The following is a 26475-nucleotide window of genomic DNA, read 5'->3' as shown; positions in this document are numbered from 1 at the left end:
TATTATCTCCAGGTAGTAGCCGTCATTCCCACGAGCCACCCACTCTTCATTCACTTCCTCTAGTCTTTATGGATCCACAGTGTTTATCCCACGCCCCTTTGAAGTCCTTCACAGTTCTGGTCTTCACCACTTCCTCCAGAAGGGCATTCCAGGCATCCACCACCCTCTCTGTGAAGAAATACTTCCCGACATTGGTTCTGAGTCTTCCTCCCTGGAGCTTCAAATCGTGATCCCTGGTTCTGCTGATTTTTTTCTGACGGAAAAGGTTTGTCGTTGTCTTTGGATTATTAAAACCTTTCAAGTATCTGAAAGTCTGTATCATATCACCTCTGCTCCTCCTTTCCTCCAGGGTGTACATATTTAGATCCTTCAATCTCTCCTCATAAGTCATTTGATGAAGACCTTCCACCTTTTTGGTCGCCCTTCTCTGGACCGCCTCCTTCTTGTCTCTGTCTCTTTGGAGATACAGTCTCCAGAACTGAACACAGTACTCCAGAACTGAACACAGTACTCCAGGTGAGGCCTCATCAAGGACCTGAACAAGGGGATAATTACTTCCCTTTTCTTACTCGATATTCCTCTCTCTATGCAGCCCAGCATTCTTCTGGCTTTAGCTATCGCCTTGTCATATTGTTTCGCCGACTAAAAATATTAACGCTGTGTCCTATGCAGAATGTAACACTGCCTCTCAAATGGTATTCAGAGGACTTAACTGATGCAGTAAGCACCAGCTATAATGCTTTCCCTGTGAAAAGCCACAAAATGGTATGAGCACTGTGGCTTTCCAGTTTATATAATCTAATGTGAAAATAGATCCAAACTTTGCCTGTATCCTCCGCAGGGAGTTTAATCCAGGGACTGGAGCTATTTGAAAAAGGAAAGAAGCCTTTTATTTAGGTACCTATTAAAGTTTGACAATTCCTTGCCAGAAGCTGTCAGCTTTATAAAATTGTGTTGAACTGGTGGTGTTTCAGCATCTCTGTGAATTTAATGTCACATTTTCAGTCCGAGTCAGAAGGTTCTATCATGAATCACATGCTCCTCCCTTCATCCCTCACTCAGAAATGCCCCTTTTTGATTAGAAATATCTGAATGTCTTGTGCCTGCCGAACGCCTAGAATCATGTTCAACCAATGGAGCAATTTGCTGGAGTGCATTCCCCCCTCCCCCCCCCCCTAAAACTAGTTACTGAGAAGCAAATTGTTTTGCGGTAGATGCATACGCTTTCTGGGACAATATTATTTTGTGTGTTAGCTTTTTTAAATATATGTATTTATCCTGAAAATCAGATTGCTGTGGGTTGAATGCTTTGGGAAATATGTGAACAGACAGGCAAAGCAAATACATATGCAATTCTTTTTTACAGAAACAAAGTGCTTGAAAGTACTCATGTCATAAATACTGGAGGAACCTTGGATTCTACCCAGAGGTCCTAACTAGCATTTGAAGCTCTGCTGGTCCCAGCCAAGCAGCTGGTTATTCGGCACATGTTTCCCACATGAGTGTAGCAAGCAAGCCAGTGTGCATGTAGCAACGATGCATTTCAGTATGGCTAGGAAGTAATAAGGCTCATGTAGGAGATGAGTCTGTTGCTGGTGTGTAATCAGAATTATATTGCAATTTGTTATAAAGAAGCCCCACTTCTGTGTGCGTCTGTATATGTAGAAATCTGTCTGCACTGAAAGCCTGCAGAAACCAGTTAGCGGGTAAGTCGCATGCCATACGATTATTCTCAGGATAAGCTCTTTTGCATCTGCATTATCGGGTTTCCCCATTGTAACTCCTCTGTGGCACTGTGAGATCTGTACCACCTTCTGCTTTTTTTTTTTTTTTTTTTTTTTAAACTTCCATCTATCCCAATGCAGCATGTAGGCCTCCAGGCAATTTTCAGAAGATGGTGATTTTGTCATTTTTGAAAAGAACAGGGTGAAATTTCTTAGTGGACTAATCCTAATATTTTGTAAGTGTGATGGCAGTAAAGTTTCTGGAAACAGATGGTGAAGTGGACCGAAGGTTCTGATACTGCAGGAGGAGGAGGTGGACCAGACTGCAGCAGGTTCAGTATCAGATAACCCCAGGGAAGTAGCCTTCAGCCGACAAGACAGCTCACCTTGGAGAACCCTCTTCTGAAAGTCAAGTCTGGGCCATTGGTCCTCATTTGGAATTCCAGGCCACCTGCACCACTGGCATCCCAGTTGCTCTGACCTGCCTGAGAGGACTTGGGCTTTGCTTTAGCGGCAATGAAAATGGTTTTTTTTGGGGGGTTTTTTTTGCTATAGGCCCTAGAACTTCAGGCCGTGCACAGACCTGAGAGAATGGAATCGTGGGTTGAATTTCCCTTGACAGGAGCCAGTGATCTTTCACCTTCAGCAGTTCCAGCGCTGTTGTTCATTGTTATTATTATGCGCTGTTATTACTTCACCGGTCCTGCAGGAATGAAGGCACCCGGTGTTTACATGAATGGAAAACTCTCACTGAAAAGTTCATCAATTCCCTGCCTCTGTGCACTGAGTGATAGAGAGCTTTAATTACGGCGAATTACTAAGTAACTCAACTGCCGTCCCTAGGGTCATTAAAATAGATTTCCTGTTTGAACTGCACTGGCCCTGGTGGGTTTCTTGGCAGCCTGGCGGTTCTTGTGGGATGCCCTTTGGGTTAGTGCCAAGGCAAAGGCCAGGCTTTGCATCAGTACCCGTAAGAAATCCTGGAAACTGGCTGATTTTATTTAACTTTGTATTTTCACTTGCGATATTCTTCCATTTCTTTTGATCAGCCTGCACTCTGAAAAGGTTCTTCTTCTCCACACGCCCCTTCTAAAAAATAAAATAAAATTAAGGAGTATTTAGAAAGCCTCCATTGATAAGAAGAAGAAAAGTACAGTAGATTAGGCAGCCCTGAGAAAACAGTAATGACTCTTTATCATTTAATTACTGGGAGCCAGATGAATAATTAGTTGCATGTAGAAGTCAGGAGCAAGGCTGCTGCACGTTAACCAGAGGAACAGGTAGGGAAGGCAATGCGGTGAGGAAATCTACTTCTCTAGCGTTACTTGATGTACGCAGTACTGTACAAAAAACATATGAGAGACTGTCTCTGCTCAGTAGAAATGTGGAACTTCATTTATTAAGACAATGGTTAAAATTTAATGAGGCTATAAGTGGGACAGTTTGATTGATTTAAAAATAATGTCAAAAAGATGGGTTTTTAGATGGGATTCAAACAAGGTAAGAGAGGGAGAATGGCACACCAGCTCAGGAAGTCTATTCCAAGCACATGGTGCAGCCAGGGGAAATCAAGGAGTTTGGCAATTGGTAGTAGAGGAGTAGAGATTGGAGGGACTTGTCTGAGTGGAGTGCATGATGAGGGGTGTAGAGAGAGGTAGTGAGGAGCTGCAGAATGAAGGCTCTTGTAGGCGAGTAAGAGGAGCTTGAACTGTATGCGGGAATGGAGAGGGAGCCGAGGCAGTGACTCGGCTCCCTCTGAGACTCGGCAATACTCCCAGTCCCCTCAACCCATAACCCTGAAGTTATGGGTTGAGGGGACTGGGAGTATTGGTGTTATCCACAGAAACAGAGGCTTGGAGGGAAAGATAAGAGCTCTGTCTTGGCCATGTTGAGTTGAAGGTAGCGGTGGGGCATCCAGGCAGCAATGTCAGATAAGCAGGCTGAGATTTAGGACTGGATTCCTGATGAAATTTCTGGTGTAGAGAGAGAAATCTGGTATGAGCCATGAGAAGAAATCAGAGCACCAAAGGAATTAGTATACCAAGAGAAGGCCTTTTCTAGACATAGGAGCATTTAAAAAGGTGGCTTATGCCTTGGTGTTATCGAAATCTGATTATTGCAATGCTTTCTCTCTAGGGTTACCTGAAAAATTGCTTAGAAGACTGCAGATAGTTCAGAATGTCATGGCACAGTTATTAACAAGAAGTGGCTATTGCACACAAGCTCGCCCATTACCTTTAAGGTTGTATTGCCTGTCAATATCTCAACAATGTAAATTTAGTACTAGCCTTTTTGAGGTATTGAGGGGTGTATGTCCTCATCTTAGAGGACGTATTCAATGGCACCATAGTAGATGTGAGCCCAGGACGCATCTTCAAGTGCAATTAAGTTTACCATCTGTGAAGGTGTTTAAACACCTACGCCTGCAAAATCGAGCCTTTTCTTCTGCGGTCCTGAAACTCTTAAATGAATTACTGGTGGTGGTAAGGGAAGAAAATGATTTGATGAAATTCCTAAAGAGGGTAAAAACATGATTAATGAAGAGAGGACATTAAAATCTCGTCTATGGGGCTGACTTGAGGTGTAAACGACTGGTTTATAAGCATACAAGGCAAGAGGATCAAATGTTTAATTTTGTTTTATGTATTGTTTTATTTTTCAATTTGTGTTATATATTTTGTGTTATGTGTTCGCTGTGAGCGATGTTTCAAATCTGGAAAGGGCGATTCATAAAAAAATACAGAGAAGGAAGAGGGCTCAGAGCAGAACCAATTGATAGTGGGATGGCAGTACAGGAGGATGCGTCAGAAGAACACAAAGGAGGTCATTTTCAAAGGAGTTACACGTGTAAATGTAACGTGCGATCATAGCAACTTTTGCAGGCTGATTTATGCTTATAAAGTGCATTTACATGTGTGAAACCTATTAACAATTCCATGGCTCATCTCGTAGCAATTTTCAAACATCCACTCACATGGGTAAAGTGCATGTGTAAAACCCAGTTTTAAGGGGCAATTTTAGAATGGATTTACATGCTTAAAATTGGGCTTTACACATATAAATGCACATTAAGTACTTAAATGGGCTTTTGAAAATTGCTACGATAGTATGTTACATGTGTAACGCCTTTGAAAATTACCCCCTAAAAGTGCAATTGGAGAGTTAAGAAGAGAACCAAGACAGGTCAGAGTATCAAGGAGTAGGCGGTGATCAACAGTGTTAAAGCAGCAGATAAGTCAAGGAGGATAAAGATTGAATAAAGGCCTTTGAGGGTAGTTCTTAAAGGAAAATGTAAATTTAACATACTATCATAGCAATTTTCAAAAGCCCATTTACCCATGTTAAGTACATTTACACTGGTAAATCCTATTGACATTTCAATAGCATATATTGTAGCAATTTTCAAAGGCTTTTGAAAATGACGCCCTAAGTTGGTACCTGAGGCAGTGGAGGCTGAAGTGACTTGCCCAAGGTCACAGGGAGCACCAGCAGGATTTGAACCCTGGCTTCCCTGGGTCTCAGCCTGTTGCTCTAACCCCTAGGTTACTTTTCTTGACTCCTTTGCCAGCAATAGCTGTTACTGTGTAAATTTCAAGGTCCTCTGGTCACCCAGAGTGCAGTCTCCCATTACGTAACTGTGTAAACATCTTACCATGGATCTAAAAATATGCTAGCAGAGCATTATATGACCATTTATTTTCCTTCATAGACAATACCAAAACTGTAATAGAAAATCCCTGCCCCCGGTACAGAGGAGGGACCGGGTGTGATCTGACTGTGCTTCTTGTGAATAATCCCCTTTGAAGGATAAGAACGATGACAACAAACCGCGGCCCAGGAAGCAAGAAGAGCAGTTCTTAGCTCTGGGTGCGGTGTTTGGAGAGGACCAGGTCTGTCTCTCCATGGGCTGCATTAATCCTGCGGCTCTCGGGGCGCCGCACACTGGTCCCATTCAGCAGCTCGGCTCCCAGCTGCTCAGTGCCAGCCTCTTGTTTTGACGGATGGAGTGAATGATGCGCAGACGGTTTACGTCCAGATGCCGGCATCACTCACCATGGGCAGTGAGGTGTTTTTGGGGGGGGGGGGGGGGGGGGCAGCCTGCTCTTGGCTTGTTAGGCCTCTGTCGGTGGGGGGTTCAGTGACTGAGGGGGGGAGAGGATGAGCCCTATTGGTTGCTGTAATGGATGCGGCACAGCGAGGCCAGAGCACATAGCTCGGGGGAAAGCCATCCATTAGCACAGCTCTCTGCACCTTCTTTCAGCAAGCTCTTTGCTTTCAGGCTGCCACAGTCTGCTGGTTGGAGCAGGTTACTTTCTGTGTGAATTGACTGTATCTAGGGTGAACAGTTGGCTCCCCTCTTTTCCCCCATGTGCCAGTTCAGTCCTAGTTTTAGCACACGGCCTTTCTCCGGGTCAAAACTGCAAATCCATGCAGGCAACGAGGTAAAACCAGGACTGGATCAAGCTGCTGGAGAAAACAGGGAAACCAAATGCCAATCTTATTTATAGCCATGTTTCATGAAGGTTTTCTTCTCTCCTGCCTTTCATTTCCTAATGGCATCTGGCCCTAGTAGAATAGGGTAGAAGTGGGGAACAGAGAGAGGTTTAGTTTGCTGCTTGAAGTATGCAGCCATAGGTTTGCTTAAAATGTTAGGAAGCAAAGCAAAAAAATGATTGTAGGCCAGGGTTTTCCAAACATGTCCTGCTGACCCCAGAGTCAGTCAGCTTTTAGGATATCCCTAATAAATATGTATGAGATAAATGTGCATATATTAGAGAGATCTGCTTATTCAAAATGTTTCTGATATAACCTGGCTGTAGGGGCTCTCCTGCCTGATCCCTGCTTTAATTGGCAGGGCATAAGAAGAAGGCCCTCCCTTCAGTGCTGGCTCCGGGCTGCTCCCTGTACCTTCCCATGCCTCTGGGACCCAGCTGAAAACAAAGCATATTTCTTAATTTCCCAGTTTAAATGACCAAATTTGTTCTTACACATCCTGGGACAGAGTTGGATTTGTTTTTGGAAGGTGGATGGTTGGCCTCATGTTGCTTCTCTTGCTTCAGGTGTGGAGGGTCCCGGTGGAGTCCTGTGAGCAGTACACGTCCTGCAGAGAATGCCTGAGCTCTGGAGACCCGCACTGCGGCTGGTGTGTGCTCCACAACATGTGAGTCCTGCATGCCATGAGTTCCAGTAGAGTGCCCTGCTGCAGCTGAAAGGATATTAAGTATAATAAAACCAGTGGCATATTAACAGCCAGGTACACTGTGTGTACACAGCAGAGTTTCCAAAGTACACATTGCAGCACACTCGCCTAGCAAAGCCCATGGCTTTCTGTAGTGATCCTGCATTTTTATGGGGAGGGGGAGCATCGCTGGGGTGTGCTGCAGTTTTTCTGTTTGATTTGCTGCTCCTGGACCAGGTGGGCGACCATTGAGGCAGTGGATTCCCAGATACGAAGCTGTACTAGAAAATCCCTTCCCCCTGGTGTATTTCAGCCTGTCTCAGTGGAGTGGGCTGGGTCCTGGCTTTGTTACCTCTCGGTCACCTCCCCCCGTTAAGCCGGCAGTTTCTGATACCCAGAGAAAGAGTAGGGGAGTCCGTGTGCACCCCAGTAAATTCTGCCAGTCCAGATGAGGAGAGAGCTTGGGGAATCTCACTGTGTTACTCTGTAGTATTTCCAACTCCAACTTGAATAAAGTCTCCAGATTGGGTAAAATGCAGTAAAATCGTGAGGATAGCTGGGGTGGATCAGTCTCGCACACACTCTCTTAGAGATGCTGAGACGCCCTCACCCCCCCCCCCCCCCCCCCCGGCAGCATCATGTAAAGTTCATGCAAGCTTGGCTGGGGGGGGCTGAACCAGCAGAGTCCGTTCTGAGGAGTTGGGGGCAAGGGGAGAGAGGGTCGGTGTTGGCAATTGTGAAAAGTCTCCAAATTGGGTAAAAAGTCGCTAAAACCGCAGTATGAATAATGAATGTGGGAAGGAGGGATTTTAAAATGATTCCGTGTTCATTATCATTAAAATCTTAAAAATCTTTCATTCACTCTTCTTTCCGTTACCCCAACCCTATCAAAAGAAAAGGAGAATTGGGCCCCACCGCTGGCCTTGAACAGTCCAGGATTGTAATTCAGCTACCAAGCCGGGAACTGTTTTCTTGTTTGGTCCCACGCCACAGAGATGCTGGCAATGGTGATGCAAGCTCAGAGCCTGACACATTCCCGGTGCTGCGGGCCCAGCCAGCTGTGGCATCTGTAAGTGCAAGCCTTGCTGCTTCTCATTGCTCTGCTGTGACTTAAAATCACCTTCCTAACACATACCAAGCTCTATCAGACCAGGACACAGTCTGAAACAATTCGACAAACTTCACTATCCCCTCCAACATTTCTACTGCTGCAGGGGTGGCAGGCTGGACTCACCTGAAATACCAGCATTAAAAATACTACTACGGTCGTTACAGCACTGAAAATAAGAATAAAGGCCGTAAGGTCTCTTGCACAGAAATGGAAGCAGCTGATTCACTATCAGGAGACTCAGGGGCCTGGGCCTGGCCCTGGCCCCTCACTGTGTCTGGTGGAGGAAGAGAGACTGAGCCAGCAGCCACACCCAGGTCCCAGAGCTAACCTGCCTGTGAGAAGGAGGAGCCTGGTGCTGGGGTGGGGGTGGAGCCAAAGGAGGAGTCACTCTCTGCTACTTTTCTGCAGCATTCTAGCCAGAGCCTCACCCTCTCTTCCAGACATGCTCAGTAAGTGAGAAGAACGGTGAGAAAATTTAGATTTGTAGCTAACTTAAAAAAAATTAATTGCTAAATTAGTTCCCTGTCTCATTTGCAATTCAAAAGTCACCATCGGGTTAAAAAAAAAGTCACTAGATCTAGCAACAGAACCACTAAATTGGCAAAACTGAGCAGCCAGCATGACACTCTAGCCAAAGGAGGAGTCGCTCTCTGCTACTTTCCTTCCCCGTTCTAACCAGAGAGAGGGTCCATCTCCTGTGGCACTCGAGTCTGATGGAAATTTTACAGCTCTGACAGTCACTAGATTTGTAGCTAAACTAACTCCCTGGCTCATTCATTGGTTCAAAAAGTCACCAGGTCTAGCTACAAAATGACTAAATTGGCAACACTGGGTTCTGGGCTATCCAGAGCTTTATCTAGTGATTCAGACAAAGTGATACCAGGCCAGGATTTGCTGCTCTTAAAGAGACAGTGTCCCCAGCTTTCTTCTTCCCAGCGTTCCTCCACAGGCATTCCCTCTCCATCCTCTCTCGTTCTGTGGGAGGCCCACACATGTGCCACTCATGCACATAGTTGCAGCATAGACACACGCTACACGTGCACAAAAAGTCTTGTTTTTTATCTGTGCAAATTCACTTTAATCTCCAACCTTCACTGCCACCAGGAAGAAAGTTTTGATTTGAAGGGCGGATTACATTGTTTTTGCAGGAAGTGTTCAGGGCAAGTCCTGCACAGAGCTTGAGGGTGGGAAAGTTTTAATCCGGGAGGGGTCTTACTGGAAGTGAACCTGGTGGGTTTGCAGGAGTAACAGAAAGTGGTGGAGAGGTCCTGGAAAGGGCCTAGCCTGCTTCCTGTGAGAGACAGGAGAGTCGGTGATGGTTTTCCGGCTCAGGGCTGGAATTCAGGAAGCTCCTGGCAGCTGAGTCATGCTGTACGCATGCCGACCTTTCCAAACTGCTGCTCTCCAAATGAAAAGCGAGGGGATTTTGTAGAAAATCTGCAACCTTGGGGCAAGTTATTTTTATCTCCTGGGGGGCTGGATTTATTAATTTTTTCCATATATATATATATATATATCAGTTGCTGCCTGCAACCTAAGAGGATGTTAAGTCTGTAGACGCACATACTGCAGATATATAATTTTATTAAAACGAGGCTACCACACACAAGTTGAGGGGGTCTTTGAAAGGTGGGCATACATATGCACCCATACCTGCTGACACGTGTACACACATATAAGCAGGCATGTTGCAAACGTGTTTGGGATGCACTAAAGGATGCACTGGCAGGTCCACTGTCCATGCAAAAAAGCTGGCTCAAGTGCTGGGACCAGTTGGATTCTTGCACTTTAATCCTTCTGTAATTGACTTTCAAGGTCACCTTGTTTCAATCACTTTACCCCTTCCTCTCTGGCCTCAGTCTATTTAAGAGAAAGTAATAGAGGGGGTAATATCTACATCACAGCCTGCTTCCCGCTGACATTCTCATGCTATCTCCTCCCGCTGCTTTGTTAGGGCAGTGCTGAGGTAAATGGATCCTCACCCTAGCCTGCACACTAGTTACATCTAGGTTCAGTCAGAGACGTGGAGAGAGAGAGCATTGCCCAAGGTAACACAGAGTTGGTTGCAGGGTGTGTTCAAGAAAAGAGACCCAAGGTTCTTGCACCCCCCCGTTCAGCCTTTCCCTGTGAAACGAGTAAGGAAATGCAGCGCGCTCTGAATGTTTTGTAGGATCCCTGTGTAGTGACTAGTTCTATACTTTAGCACAGCAAACGGGGCTCAAGCCACCGCTGCTTCTTCTGGTGGCTCACTGCTAATGGTCCCTGTGTGTGCAAAAATGTTCTTGTGTGCAGTGTTTTAGAAGCCGTGTACAGATTTGTGCATAGTGTTCTCTGTCCCTTTGCTTGCACGTGCTGTGAGTTCCTGGTGAGCTTGCTTCACGAGCTGCGCGTGCCCAGCTTACAGAGTACATTGCTCACAGCCCCTTCTGCCCTGTTATCAGCTGCTGCTGCCGTCCGCCAGCAGCCACGGATCAGTTGTTTTAGGCCTTGTCTCAAGCTGTAAATAATTTAATGTGTGTCACTAAGCTGCTGCCGTATTTGTTAGGATGCACCAAGCAGCTGCTGTTGCTGTGTTACGGGCTTCATCTCCTGGCTGTCAGCCAGATTTCACTTCAGCCAGATGGACCTGCTTTACGTGTGTCTGAGGAAGGTCAGAGGTCGGGACGCTGTGTTTATGCTGCAGCCACGGAGGATAAACAGACACAGAGACTGGCACCCAAGCAGCACACCAGAGAACGTACTGAGGGTTGTCTGACCCAGGACTGGTCCAATCAGGGCAATGAGGAATGTGACAAACACAGACAGGAGAGCAAGGACTCTCTGATCAGCCACGAGGAGACTCACTGGGTTCCAAAAATACCATTGAATGGGGTACTAGTTTCAATTTTGCAATCTAAATTTTGTAGTTCTCGTGTACCCCTCCCACCTCATAAACAGCCCCATCACAGAACACACCAGGAATAGCACAGGCAGCACAAACCTCCACCTGCCGCTAATACCCATCCCTTACATGCAGGATGCGTGCATGTGCACTGCTCCACCACAGAACAGGTACAGCACAGATAGCAGCAGTGCAAGCTTCTACCCCTTCTCCCTCTGAACCTCCTCTCAAGCACGCATGCGCACTGTCCCACTGCAGAACAGGTACAGCACAGGCAGCAGCAGTGCAAGCTTCCACCTCCTCCCTCCTCTGAATCTCCTCTCAAGCGCGCGCGTGTGCACTGCTCCACTGCAGAACAGGTACAGCATGGGCAGCAGCAGTGCAAGCTTCCACCTCCTCTGAATCTCCTCTCAAGCGCATGCGTGTGCACTGCTCCACTGTAGAACAGGTACAGCATGGGCAGCAGCAGTGCAAGCTTCCACCTCCTCTGAATCTCCTCTTAAGCGCGCGTGTGCACTGCTCCACTGCAGAACAGGTACAGCACGGGCAGCAGCAGTGCAAGCTTCTATTCCCTCCCTCCTCTGAATCTCCTCTCAAGCGCACGTGTGCACTGCTCCACTGCAGAACAGGTACAGCACGGGCAGCAGCAGTGCAAGCTTCCACCTCCTCCCTCCTCTGAATCTCCTCTCAAGCGCGCGTGTGCACTGCTCCACTGTAGAACAGGTACAGCACAGGCAGCAGCAGTGCAAGCTTCCACCTCCTCCCTCCTCTGAATCTCCTCTCAAGCGCGCGTGTGCACTGCTCCACTGTAGAACAGGTACAGCACGGGCAGCAGCAGTGCAAGCTTCTATCCCCTCCCTCCTCTGAATCTCCTCTCAAGCGCGCATGTGCACTGCTCCACTGCAGAACAGGTACAGCACGGGCAGCAGCAGTGCAAGCTTCCACCTCCTCCCTCCCCTCCCTCCTCTGAATCTCCTCTCAAGCGCGCGCGCGCACTGCTCCACTGCAGAACAGGTACAGCATGGGCAGCAGCAGTGCAAGCTTCCACCTCCTCTGAATCTCCTCTCAAGCGCGCGTGTGCACTGCTCCACTGCAGAACAGGTACAGCACGGGCAGCAGCAGTGCAACCTTCCACCTCCTCTGAATCTCCTCTCAAGCGCGCGTGTGCACTGCTCCACTGCAGAACAGGTGCAGCACAGGCAGCAGCAGTGCAAGCTTCCACCTCCTCCCTCCTCTGAATCTCCTCTCAAGCGCGCGTGTGCACTGCTCCACTGCAGAACAGGTACAGCACGGGCAGCAGCAGTGCAAGCTTCTATCCCCTCCCTCCTCTGAATCTCCTCTCAAGCGCGCATGTGCACTGCTCCACTGCAGAACAGGTACAGCACGGGCAGCAGTGCAAGCTTCCACCTCCTCCCTCCCTCCCTCCTCTGAATCTCCTCTCAAGCGCGCGCGTGTGCACTGCTCCACTGCAGAACAGGTACAGCATGGGCAGCAGCAGTGCAAGCTTCCACCTCCTCTGAATCTCCTCTCAAGCGCGCGTGTGCACTGCTCCACTGCAGAACAGGTACAGCACGGGCAGCAGCAGTGCAACCTTCCACCTCCTCTGAATCTCCTCTCAAGCGCACGTGTGCACTGCTCCACTGCAGAACAGGTGCAGCACAGGCAGCAGCAGTGCAAGCTTCCACCTCCTCCCTCCTCTGAATCTCCTCTCAAGCGAGCATGTGCACTGCTCCACTGCAGAACAGGTACAGCACGGGCAGCAGCAGTGCAAGCTTCCACCTCCTCCCTCCTCTGAATCTCCTCTCAAGCGAGCGTGTGCACTGCTCCACTGCAGAACAGGTACAGGACGGGCAGCAGCAGTGCAAGCTTCCATCTCCTCTGAATCTTTTCTCAAGCGCGCGTGTGCACTGCTCCACTGCAGAACTGGTACAGCACGGGCAGCAGCAGTGCAAGCTTCCACCTCCTCCCTCCTCTGAATCTCCTCTCAAGCGCGCGTGTGCACTGCTCCACTGCAGAACAGGTACAGCACGGGCAGCAGCAGTGCAAGCTTCCATCTCCTCTGAATCTTTTCTCAAGCGCGCGTGTGCACTGCTCCACTGCAGAACTGGTACAGCACGGGCAGCAGCAGTGCAAGCTTCCACCTCCCTCCTCTGAATCTCCTCTCAAGCCCGCGTGTGCACTGCTCCACTGCAGAACAGGTACAGCACGGGCAGCAGCAGTGCAAGCTTCCACCTCCTCCCTTCTCTGAATCTCTGCTCGGACACATGTGCAGACTGTCCCACTGCAGAACAGGTACAGCATGGACTGTCATAAACAGCTGCTTTGGAGATTCAGTGACACAAGTATTACTGCAGAGATCTTGCCTTCCTGCCAACTTATGAATATATTTAGACGTTAGTAATTCTTCCCCTTCACAGCATAAATATTAAAATCCGCTGGAATCCAGAAAGGTAAGGAAATGTTCTGCGTTACTTGTGTAACGTCTCAGCAATGTGCATCCTGAGAGAGCAGGGCAAAAGCTTCCAAATCTGCATGGATCATCCTGCGGCTTTCAGCACGCTACTGACAGAATCCCGCTGCTCCTCATTAAACCCTTCAGTACATTAAAATGGAGTGGAAATGGTAGTTTTGTCTGGGTCACACTCTGCTTTGTTTTTATGCTTCTCCCAGAATCCTTGTTAACAAGTTCATGCTGCTTGGGCAGGATCCTTCCCTCGTACCAATGCAAGAATATATGACCTGGAGAAGCCTTGAACACAGAAAGCTGGTGATATCCAGTCAAAAGGCATATCGCATCTTTCACCAGCAGACTTCATTGTATAACCATCGGAGGATGTGGACGAGGAATGGATGTGGTTCCAGATGTCCGCTCTGGCCACCAGTGCCGAACATCTGGCACGGATTTATGGCAGGCTGTGGCTGGATCTGGTGGAGCCAAGCCGGGGATCTCATTCAGCTCGGCCTAGTGATGCACATCTGAAATGGCACAATTACTGGTGTCATGGTGCTGCCCAAGCTTGTTCTCTCTTTATGCTCTGCTGCACATGCCTCTTCCTTGTTAAATGTTCTCATTTATAAAAACAAAACAAAACAAAATTTGCTGCATGGATTGCTGGATTGTCTAGAGGACCCCCTTCTCTCTCCCTCCCTTCATTTTTTTGTATAGTGATGTCCCTGCACAGCTAAACTATTTGTTTGGTGGGCAGAGAGGGGAGACCCAGTTATGATAAAGCACAAATGATGTGAAAGTCCCTGGCTCTTTGTACCTCTTCTGGCACCAGAGTGCCACTACTGCATGTTTAACTTATTGAGTTACTCAGAACAGCCCCCGTGGTGTGGGCACGTTGCCTTTGCTGGATGAGTGTGTAACACTAATCCCTTAATTTCTCACAATTCTTTTTTTCATCAGGTGCTCCCGGAGAGATAAGTGTGAGCGTGCGAGTGAGCTCCATCGCTTTGCTGCATCCATCGAGCAGTGTGTGAGAGCGGTCGTACAGCCCAGCAGCATCTCCGTGTCTGAACACAGCCTCCCGGTAGGTACCACACTGGAACCGGTTTCGGCTGGCCTCCGCAGCACTAGTCAAGAAGCCCCCTGCCCTTAGCTCTTGCAGCTCTGATTTTCCTCTAGGCCATCTGAATGGGCTAAGCCAGTCCTGTTTTTTTTCCCCTTGCACCTGTGACTCCTGTGATTCTTGGGGGGGAGGAAACTACCGTCCATAAATGTACAACTCTAAAACATAACCCCTTTGCAGAGATGCAATTTCAGTTGTCCAAGGTCCCAGAGGATTGCAGAGATAGTGATGACCTCCGTCACCCGATGCTTCTAGCCAGCAATCCTACTCCCTGCATTTAGTGACACGTGACACTGTGTTTTCTTATCCAGGTACTGTTTGCCTGTACTGAGTGCAGTGGGGGAAATCTGTAGAAAGCAGAATAATCCAAGCCCTCCTGTTGCAGCTGAAACAGGGGCAGACTTGTCTGGGTTTCTTTATCGTTAGCTGTGCTTTTCCCTTTTTCTCCTCGCTGCCCCGGCTCTCTCTCCTTTCTTTGTTTTACTGATGTTAGATGTTATTAGCACAGTTGTTTCCCTACAGCTTATTTTTATCGATTGTAAGAGGCAGTAGGAGCAGCAGGAGCCATGAGGGGCCGTGTTATCACTGTATTTTATTATAGTGGCTGTGCAGGGGAAGCAGTCACACATCCATCCCGCTGGAGTGTGGGGCAGTGTATTAGCTTCAAGAAAAATGCAGCACTGCTGTGTATTGGTAATACACCAGGCCTGCCCTTTGCTACACACAAAAAAACAGGCAAAGGGACAAGTCCTATCTATAGCCATGAATGTTGCATCTGAGGGAAAATAATCCTCCTTACGTTATTACTGGAAAGCAGCAGTGATACTGAATGACCTGAGCTGTTCAAATGCTAGTGAGCTGTTCAAATGCTAGTGAGCAAAGATCTGTGGTCCTAGAGAAAGTCTCCACATAACACTGCCCCCATCATCACTGCTACTCGCCATTTCCTTTGCTGTAAAATTCCAAGGAGGGGCCGAAGGTTTGCATTATCCTTTCACCACGTTACAGGTGCTACCGGTAGAGCAGGCACAATGATGGGGCTGTGTGTGTCTAGTTTGCACTGCTGCTGCCTGTGCTGTACCTGTTCTGTGGTGGGGTAATGTGTATGTGAGGAAAGCTTGCACTTCTGTTGCCCATTGTATACCTATTCTGTCGTGAGACTGTATGTGAGTGAAGTTTGCACTGCTTCTGCCTGTGTTATAGTTGTCCTATGATGGGGCTGTGTGTGTGTGTGTGTGTGAAGCTTACACTGCTACTGCCTGTGCTGTACTTGCTCTGTGGTAACGCAGTGTATGTGTGTGAAGCTTGCACTGCTGCAGCCTGTGCTGTACCTGTCCTGTGGTGGAGCTGTGTTTGTAGTTTGCACTGCTGCTGTCTTGGCTGTGTGTAGGCGTGAAGCTTGCACTGCTGTACCTTTTCTGTGGTAGAGCAGTGTGTCTCTGTGTGAAGCTTACACTGCTGCTGCCTGTGCCGTACCTGTCCTGTGGTGGGGCTGTGTTTGTAGCTTGCACTGCTGCGCCTGGGCTGTGTGTAGGCGTGAAGCTTGCACTGCTGCTGCCTGTGCTGTACCTGTTCTGTGGAGGGGCTGTGTGTGTGTGTCACTTGCACTGTTGCTGCCTGTGCTGTACCTGTTCTGTGGAGGGGCTGTGTGTGTGTGTCACTTGCACTGTTGCTGCCTGTGCTGTACCTGTTCTGTGGAGGGGCTGTGTGTGTGTGTGTGAAGCTGCTTTGCCTATTTTCTAGATGAATGGATAACTCTGGTTTATTGATTTGGCATGTTTATGATCATTAAATATCACTGAATAGTGCAGGTGCATTTTGGATATTAAAGCTCCCTAGGTCTTGGTGGCATGAGAGAGGTTAAGTGCCTGCCTTGCATTGCCTTGAGCCGATTTCTGTCAGGTTGGAGATCAGAACTGCCCTGACCTAGTCTCGCCTCTCTCTTGCTTTAGCTCAGCCTCTTGGTCAGTGAAGTACCCGATCTCTCTGCTGGTGTCAGCTGTGCTATCGGAAACCTCACAGAGGTAGAAGGGAAGGTTTTGGGTGATCAGATCATCTGCGTTTCACCAGCTGCAAAGGATGTCCCTGCCATACCGGTGGACCAGGGTAAGCTCTGAACTGCTCTAGTGTGGAAACTTTCCACCCCAGCCTTGGGGGGGGAGGGGGGTTCCCGCACCCCTTTGCATACACAGTTAAGATTTTCCATATACAGAGAGTAAATGATGACTGATAAAGACCAAAAGGGCGATCCTGTCTGCCCAGCAGCGACTCTTATATGCATTTACTCAGTCGTGTTTACCCCATGGAAACCAACCCCCATTTCCAAGGTGGGCCCTTTAGAGCTGCACCTGCCACTCGTATGCAGAGGTTTCTCCATGCCATGCAGGAAGCAGCGATGCAGCTGCAGCCCTGCTGCTCCAGGCCACAGCCCTCGCACTTCCCTCCTTACCCTGCTCTTGCCATCAGGAATCCCCTGTGTTTATCCCATGCCACTGTCCTTGTCATCACTGCCTCTGGGAGGACATTCACCATCTTCTCTGTGAAAAATGGCTTTCTAAAGTCCCTTCTGTGTGGGGGACACAGAGAGCCCTCCAAGACTGGCTAAGAAGCACTACATTTTTGTATTTTGTAGAACCGTGCCTTTTAAATTGTCCCTCCGTGTAGCGAACTGAAGTGCCTGTGAGAATGGCTGCTATTCTTCTGTCCCTTTCGTATGCATCCTTGCTGCAGAGCTCAGGATATATTTTATTCTGATCTCCATTCCCCAGCTCTGGTTACTTAGCTGTGGGACCCACTGCAGATTGGTTGCCTGCAGCTGTGCAGCATTTTTTGACAGACATATCTTAATTTGCATGCATATGTGGGTGGTTGGGTTTTTCTTTTGTTTTTTGAGCCAGAGGGCTCTTGCTGAAGGATCCCAAAATGTCCTCTGATAGAATCTCTATTCTCTCCCCTCCCCCACCTCCGACCCCCTGCTGCTCTTTCTGTTCACAGACTGGTACGGGATAGAACTGAGGCTGAAATCCAGAGAGACGGGGAAGACTTTCGTCAGCACCGAGTTCAGGTTCTACAACTGCAGCGCCCACCAATTGTAAGAGAGCCCTCTGCCTCCCTCCCTTTTGTGACGCTTGAGATGATTCCCACGCCTGCAGTGGCCATGGGACCTCTCCCTTCCTGAGACTCCTCATGCCAGGGTTAGCGTAGCTTTCAGGTGCAGTTCTTGTTGTGGTCAGCGTGTAGAGGAGAGCGTCAGCTGCTCCTGTGATTTCTGACTTCTCAGCTGACATCAACGTGGCAACCTGGTGTGATAGCCTGAGGACGATTAGGTGAGAGGAAGGAAAACTACCAGGTTCAGTCCCTTCTAAGTTCTGGATACAACCCAGTTCTTTATAAGGTGACTACAAGCTACAAGAAGTGGCTGATCCAGTCTAGAGTTTGAACTCTCAGACTTGGGGTTATCAGATGCGCATGCTGGCATGGCCTAATTCAGAGCCAGCCTGTGACTGCTTCCCCTTGCTTCTTCAGGTGACTTTTGGTGAGAGAGAGTGGTGCTCACATCACGTTGGGTGAGGCATGATGTGTGTGTGTGTGTTGTGAGCACTGCAGAGGCTGGCGGTCAGGAAACCTGCGCACTGGGAGTAAAATTACTGCACCCAGAGTGGATTTGGGGTTATGGGCAGGGGGAGTAGGAGAGCAGAAATATCAGATTTAGCTGGAACACTGAGCACTGGACATTGGGACTGAATCTGGAAATCTCGAGGATGCCCAGCACGCTGCTTCAGAGGTTTACAGGCTCGTTAATGCTACCCACTTTTCCCCGGTAGTTTAAAATGTCTTCAGCAGCTCCCCAGTAATCCCTTGCACCCCACTGGTCTCAAAGAGGTGCCAGAGCTGCTGGTTTGTGCAGTGGGTATTGTGATGCCCCATGTACAGGGGCATCACCGGTGAGCCACTTAAATAATGTAAAAGATATTAACCTTCCAGGGGTCTGTGCAGGGAAGGCATTTACTCTTTGGTATGGGGGGGGGGGGGCAGATAAAAAGGAGGGGAATTGTCTGACGACGATGAGAAACGGCACAGGAGGAGGACACCAAAGGAACCAAGAAAGTGGGTCAAATAGAGAAGTCATTCAGCCGGCTGCCATGGATTTGCCTCCTTGTTGAAAGCACCGCAGATGCAGGAGATGCTTAGTGTGTCTAAGAACTTGCCCCATCTGCTCTGGAGACTTTGCAGTGCCTGCTAGGTTTATTCACCTCCGTTCAGACCGCAAGCCGTTGCTGAGGTATGCGGATGTACAGGCTGGGGTTAGTTTTCAAAGAGTTTCGAGCGCCTCACTTTGGGAATTGGACACTTAAATCCGGACCCTTTGAAAACCGGCTAAGGCTGAGCACGTAAATTTAAGATCTTGTTTTCGCTGTGCACCCACATCTAGGAGCCTAAAAAGAGGACAGAGTCAGAGCCGGGAAAAACACTGATGTTCAGCATTAGAAACCCAATTTAGGGGCTAAATCTAAATTTAAGAGTCTAAGGTCAGCTGAAAAGCTTCCTGCACTTAATTTCAGATCTGAATATTCCGCACCATATTTTATGTATTGAAAAATTATAATCTCATTGTTTCAGGGGGTGTCACATTGCAGAGTAAGGTAGCCAGAAGTTGACAATTGAGATGATTTATCAGTGTACACGGGGAGGCTGATGGGGAGATCCTACCACTATCACCATTAGTGTTGTCTCTCTCTCCGCCCCTGCAGGTGCCTGTCCTGTGTGAATAGTGCCTTTCCCTGTCACTGGTGCAAATATCGGAACCTGTGCACTCACGATCCCACCACATGCTCCTTCCAGGAGGGACGGGTCAACGTGTCTGAGGTATGACAGCGCTTGGCATTTTCCAGAAAGATTGGCAGGGATTTGGGTTCTCGTTCCTTTCCCTTCCCTGATCTGTGGCTTCTGACCATTTCTCCCTCTGGAGTTTAGTTTTCAAAAAATGAAGACTGCTCTTTCCATCTTATCAGTTGCCCACTATTGGTTCTGTCCTTGGCCTTTGCTGACCAGGTGCTCTGATCAGAAGTGTGCTGCAAAGCCTGAGCAGAATAAAACTCGCCAAACATAAGCTGTAGAAGAATGCACGAGGGCATGAATGATCCAGATGGCGTTAACGTGTGCAGCAGCATTTCAAGGAGATTTCTGTGTCAGATTCCAACCAGACTGCTTGGCATCCAGCTCTACATTTTGTTTAGCTTATGATCAACATTAGAATTTCAAAAAGGGCAGGAAATAAAATCATGGGGGAAAAAACCAATTGAAAACAGAATTCTTTTTCATTTCTAAGAGCAGGCAAGCTGCTAATTCAGCACAATTGGAGGCTGAACTGTAATGAAATCTGTGTCACTTTCTATCCAGAAATACTCTGAGAACTCAATGGAGAGGAATACAATTAAGCAAGTTACAGGAGTGCATCAAGGCAGGAACCTGATGAGTGCAGTAATGAGAAGCAGCCCTGTGCTCCTGCCCCTCTCCCTAGAGTTTATAAAGAGGATAGAAAAGCTGAACAGGGAGTCGAGCAAGTGGCTGATAGGAAACCAAAGGAGAGAGAGAGAGAGAGACAGCAAAGGTGACAGAGGGAGAGAGAGAGACAGTAAAGGGGCGGGTGTCAGACACTCAGAGAGAGAGAGAGAGAATAACCAAGCAAGGGGAAGCGCAAGAGAGGCAGCAAGAGGCAGGATCGATAGGAGAGGGAGGGAGGGACTGCACTTTACTGTAGCTGCCATGAATAGAATAAGCAAATAGCTATTAATACCATTGCATTCACTACTGAGAACTTACTGCTTTTAAGAAAACCTTCACATCTTCCCTGCAGACTAATTATAAATTCAAGAAAAATATGATTCACAATTTCAGCGCAACAAAGCAAGACAGAAAACAGATGCTGGCCTCTGCCTCCTGTGTCTATTAGATTTTTCTTACATTTCAGACAGAAATATGGAGAAAAATGCTTTTTGCCAACTTCTCTTCCCCCGCCCCCCCCCCCCCCCCATGACACACACATACACTCCCTTATGTAAGGGAAAGCAAGCTGCAGCAAGTTCTTTGCTTAAAACCGGGGGTTCACAGATCCATTGTGTTTGTAAGCTGGAGTCCGTTCATCCAGTGATTAAACAAAAATTAGAGACTGCTGGAAATAAAAAGATCTAAGCTTGAAAATGAGAGCATTCAATCCCACTGATATTCCAAACGAAGCCTTCGGATGGGGGGGTAGCAGGGGCACATCCAGAGTGCATGCACTATTGTGTGGGGCTCGGTTCCGACCCCTTCTTAGTGCAATCACCGGGGCTGCATTTCTCCTCTCCCGCTCTCCCAGAAGCAGGGTGCACTCTCGCTCTTTGACAAGTTCTTTGCTTTGTTTTCTTTTTTCTTATTTAACCAAGGGTTCCATGTGACATTTTTCTGCCTGTGAAACACTCCCTACAGAACCCAGCATTTGTAATAGCATCTGTCACGAATGACAGTTGAAAAACTCTTTCCTGCCAGCAATTACAAGCTTTCAGATTAGTTTTGTGGAGAAAAAGAAAAATCCAGTCCCATTGGGCTTTCTGTTATAAGAGCGCTCCTCGTACAGGCACGCTCAAAACCCTATATTTTTTCCACTAACATGTTTGATTCTGTTGGGTTCCAGCAGGAGATGAAATGACCTGCCTAAGGGTCAGACAGAAGGGAGATTTGAATGTATCCATGGCTTTCTGGATCCTAATCCAGTGCTGTAACCAGTAGGCCACATTGTCACTTATGATGCACCACCAACAGCTAAAGCCTGCCAGTGAGCTGCTAGTGCCTTTTAGATGCTTATAGCAAAATGAACTTATGTGTATATCTACAAGTTTTATGACTACATTAGCGGGCAAACATGTAAAATAAACCAGTTTCAATGTAGGCTTAAGGGCATAAGAACATAAGAAATTGCCATGCTGGGTCAGACCAAGGGTCCATCAAGCCCAGCATCCTGTTTCCAACAGAGGCCAAAACCAGGCCACAAGAACCTGTCAATTACCCAAACACCAAGAAGACCCCATGCTTATGATGCAATTAATAGCATTGGCTATTCCCTAAGTAAACTTGATTAATTAGCATTAATGGACTTCTCCTCCAAGAACTTATCCAATCCTTTTTTGAACCCAGCTACACTAACTGCACTAACCACATCCTCTGGCAACAAATTCCAGAGCTTTATTGTGCGTTGAGTGAAAAAGAACTTTCTCCGATTAGTTTTAAATGTGCTACTTGCTAACTTCATGGAATGCCCCCTAGTTAGTTTCTGTTATAAGAGCATTCCTCTAATCCTTCTATTATCCCAGTGAATCAGTTATTGATTATTTATCCGTTCTAGACCTCTCATGATCTTAAAGACCTCTATCATATCCCCCCTCAGACGTCTCTTCTCCAAGCTGAACAGCCCTAACCTCTTTAGCCTTTCCTCATAGGGGAGCTGTTCCATCCCCTTTATCATTTTGGTTGCCCTTCTCTGTACCTTCTCCATCGCAATTATATCTTTTTTGAGATGCGGCGACCAGAACTGTACACAGTATTCAAGGTGCGGTCTCACCATGGAGCGATAGGTCTGCTTAGAAAATTATCTCACCAAATTTGCCTGAACACAATTGCACCAGTAAACTGTGCATGGATAATTTTCAGGAACATTTATATGCACACTTCTGAAAATACAAAAGCAGGAGCGTAAATCCACATTCCTCCCTGGGCAGACCTCCACTCGCTCCGCGAACAGGCAGCGTGCATGCAAGTTTACCTGCATATTGGGCAGGCAGTTTTGCAAAAGGCCATTTCTTTGGGTACAGAGTTGTTTTACCCATGGAAACGGCTTCTAAAATAATCCATCTTCAGTCAAATTAACTGCAGTAATATAGCAGATGATAGCAGAAAAAGACCAACTAGTCTATCCAGTTTGCCCAATTCTTCCTGTCCACATTGGCAAGGATATGCCCAGCTGCCAGCCAGAGAGTGAGACCACCTGCAGGATGCCACTCTTTATCCAAGACAGTTTTTTTTTTTTCCCTTCTGGGTAGCTGAGCATGCAAGTTTCCCTTTATAGTTCACACCCAGCACCCCTCCCCTCCCATGTTCAACCACAAAAATCCATCAACACCAGCATGGCTATTACCTAAATATTCCAGCTCCCCACAGCCTCTCCAGTCGTTACTTCAACACCACCAACGAGGTGAACATAAGCATGTGGCCTGCTAGACACTCGATAGGTGAGGTCCTGCGTTAGACTTATTTTATTTATTTTATTTTATTTAGAATTTTTTATATACCGATATCCGTTTGCACATCGTATCGGTTTACATAGAACTAAGAGAACGACACCATATAACAAGGTGAGGCCTTTACAAAGAACATGGACTTCTGCTGATTACTGTTCTAAGTGTTTGCCTGAAAACCACTCATAAATCTTCAGACAACTTCATGGAAAAAAAATGTCCTTGTCACTACTGTAATAATTTGGAGGTGGATATTAGAAAGCTTGGTGAGAGTTATGTGGGTAACTTTATCCAGATATTCATTAGCTGCTGAATATTAGGGATGTGCATTCCTCACATCTGTTTTGGCGGGGGGAGGGGGGGTATGCATGCACCTCTCTGACTTTCTAGTACACGCGGGAAATGGAGAGTATGCGTGTATTTTTAATAATGAGATATACACATACTGTTTTCCCGCGTGTACTAGAAAGTCGGCGAGGTGTACACGTGCCCACCGAAACCGATGTGAGCATGCATATCTCTACCAAATATACTCTGATAAAGTCATCTGGGTAACTTGACTGCTCACTGGACTTGTGAATATCAAACTCTCTGATACTAATGACAAAACGTTCTTAGGTTCTTCTGTTTGTTTAAAGTTTGAGCAGTTTTTCAGAGAAATTGCATGTTTTATGTAGTTGTTCTCTTTGGAATTCTGCTGGTAAGGCATTGTCCCCGTTATGTCAATCACAGGAGTACAAAATCATTTCAATCCACCAATCAATGCATTAGCTGTGCGCCTGGTGAAGTGCTGTGCTTAAAACATTTCTGAGTTGGTAGCTAAGTTGCTGAGCTGGTAGGTTGAGCTGTGTCTGGTTTTCATTTTCTTTGACGCTGCACCTCAGAAACCCGGGTGTCCTAGTCATGTAGCAGAGCCTGATGAGACTGGAGCATGAGACCAATCTCCGTGTCACGAGGAACAGATGCATGTGTGCGCGTGTGTGCACAAATGTGCATTTAGCTGCTTGCCTGCCTACCTGCCATTGGAGCTTTGCTATAACGATTGGTCTGGTCATTGAGGTTATTTAAGGCCAGCCTGGTGGTTCACTGGAAGTGCTGCACTCTGCCATGCGGAGGAACTGGGTCAGCTGGGACTGGAGATGCTCCAGAAACATTTGCGGTTCCTCCAAGATGAGCCCCCCCCTAGTCACTGCATAAGAGTGACACTAGTAGCTAGATGTGGGGCCTGTAATTGCAGGGTTTGTGGTCCCTGGCCAAGAACTGAACTAAAGTAAGCTGGGCAGGGACATACAATTGCTGGGTATTTGGGAATGAAGACTCATGGTGCCAGACCCAGTGTGAGGGCAAATATTGCTCGAATTAGGGTTTGTGTTTGGTATTCAGCGTCATGGAGCGCCTTGGGCACATGCAGGACTAAGCACAGAACTCCTGTAAATCCCGTCGTCCAGCCCCCGAGGAACACGATTGGGCCTCAGAACTTTGAAGAATGAACTCTGGGAACATCTCTGTGTTTCCAGCAGTTTGGGGGCTTGGAAGCCGAGCTGGGTGGACTCTTGAAGGCCCCCTGAGTTGCCTAGATGCTGAACTATGTATTGTGCTTATGTACAAAGACCTGGGACTGGATTGTGGAATGGTAAATCCTTGCTTGAGGTGAGTGATGTAACTGGAGCCTGTGTTCCTGTATAAGCCAGGCCCTGACAGAACCAGGACTGCTTCATCCTCTTTGGACTGATTAGGTGGGCTGGCAAACTCAGCCATAAACGTTTTCCTCTTGTTACCAAGGCAAGTTGTAGAAAGGGAACTGTCTGCAGCTTTGGTGGTGTGACCTTTTGTGCATTGGCTTGTAGCATGACTTGCTGCGTTCTTACATCTGAGGTGGTCATGTGCCCCGTCCCTCTTGTAACCACTGCTCTATTCATGTTACAATCTGAAACACAACTTTACAGCCAAAAAGCAGACCCCTGGAAAGGGGAAGCTCAAGCCACCGGGAAGCTGCCAGTGGTGGGGGTCTTTATTTCCAAGAAGCAGCCTCCTATCACTGCTCACGCTATATACTGTATACAGCATGGAGGAGAGAATCAGCAATCCTGCCTGCAAGGTGGGAATGTCTCTAGTCAACGGGGGGGTTACACTCTCTCTTTCCAGATACACCCGACTCTGAGCACTCTCTTCATATCCTGATGCTTTGACCTTCTCAGCTGCATGGACCTGCATTTTTTCCCCCCAGCATCCTATAAGGAAATGAAAAGAAAAACACCCACTCACTCCCCCCCCCAAAAAAATTAAAAATAAAAAGACTGGATCCAGAAAATGAGTTCAAAGCACAGCTTTCAGCAAGAACAGAGAGCACGTGTCCTTCAGAGTTGGCGAGATCCAGACAGCTTCTCTTGTGTGAGAGCACAACTTCCTGCAAACACTGGCGAAGGCTTGCAGACAAGAGTCTGGGGCCTGAAAAACAAAAGGGAACGCACTTTATTTTCATGTCAGCCTTCTCATGATACTTGGTATATGGAAATGATCTTATGTCTTGTAGCATTGAGAAGGCAGGGACCTTGGGAATCGTCTAATGTACTCGTTTCTCTTCAGCACTTAAAAGAGCTTCTTCAGACAGTCGCGTCCTCGGCAGCAGCTTCTGCGTATCTTTTTGTCATTGTCTGAGCAAGAAAGAGAGGCACTGGAAGCAGGCGGCAGTCACCACTGGTCACAGCGTTCCTGGCTTGTCCTCTGCCTCTGACTTGTTCCATGTTTTGCAGCAAGTTAACAGACTAGTCATGAAAGCAGAAAAATTCCCTTCCCCTTCCCTTTCGCTCTAGAGCTTGAAAAGTCTGAAATAATGGTCTTCAACTGCTCCATGGCAAAAACATTAAGCGGGTAATTTCAGAAGCCCGTGGGTACTTTTTACTTGCAGGCTCTGCACCATGTTTGAAAGAGAGAGTGGCTGCGTGTTTTTTCCCTTTGAATTTTGCACCTGCTTCTCATGCGAGTAAATATTCTATGAAAAATAATACATAAAGGCTTGAAAGTACAATCGGTGTGAGTTTTTATACCCCCAAGAACACCTCCCCTAAATGGGGCTAAAAGGATCTGCGGTATTGAACTATTTGTGTACTTTTAACCATGCTAAAGATGACAAGTTCACCTGTGTGAAAATGGCTTGGAAAATATGTCCCCCCTGGGTTACGGGAAGTTGCACATTGATGGGCCTGAGGGCGCCTTTGAAGCAAGCTCTGCTCAGAAAGAGTTGAGGGAAGACAGACTAAGCGTTGAGGTATCGCTCAGATGTGTGACTCTTGTTCCAGGTCTCGATGGTGGGTTCCAGAGTTGCTTTTGCTGTTCTCCAAGTAATTGGAGAATCCTGTTCTTGCAGTGGTTTTGGAGATCTGTCCCAGTGACTTGGGGTTTATCCCTTATTTGCTATCCTGAAAATGCTTGGGGAGGATAATAGACAGGCCACGCATGAAAACCCAGTTTTCAGTGCTGATTTATTTGCATAAGTGCGCTTTGAAAATTATCCCACCAAATCTGCCCTGCACAAGCTCCATCTGCTAGCTGGTGTGCCCAGCATGTTACTGCTAACTACAGCCTCTACCATTGAGTTTTACAAAGTGTGCACATCCATCCAAACCCTGCCCTAAGGCGCAGTCTGGGTACATTTATCCAACAACATGGTATATGCACAGGTTTATCTGCATATCGGGCAGGCAGTTTCATAAAAGGCCACTTCTCCCTGATAAACAT

The 26475-nt window shown here is 47.4% G+C and overlaps 1 protein-coding gene across 2 annotated transcripts in view; it reads left to right on the top strand.

Annotated features, from left to right (window-relative positions):
- Window positions 1-26475, top strand: part of PLXNA2 (plexin A2) — a 315878-nt gene that overhangs the window by 186982 nt on the left and 102421 nt on the right. The window contains exons 5-9 of one of the 2 annotated variants that reach the window (XM_029572653.1): window positions 6785-6885; window positions 14305-14428; window positions 16420-16573; window positions 17462-17558; window positions 19219-19333. In XM_029572653.1, coding sequence (XP_029428513.1) covers window positions 6785-6885; window positions 14305-14428; window positions 16420-16573; window positions 17462-17558; window positions 19219-19333 — 591 coding nt within the window. Of the gene's footprint in view, window positions 1-6784; window positions 6886-7797; window positions 7973-14304; window positions 14429-16419; window positions 16574-17461; window positions 17559-19218; window positions 19334-26475 lie in introns of those variants that run through there. The other variant, XR_003852108.1, reaches the window with a different exon arrangement.

Source organism: Rhinatrema bivittatum, chromosome 12 (assembly GCF_901001135.1).
Source record: "Rhinatrema bivittatum chromosome 12, aRhiBiv1.1, whole genome shotgun sequence".
NCBI lineage: Eukaryota > Metazoa > Chordata > Amphibia > Gymnophiona > Rhinatrematidae > Rhinatrema > Rhinatrema bivittatum.
This window is presented reverse-complemented; position numbering and strand designations above follow the sequence as displayed.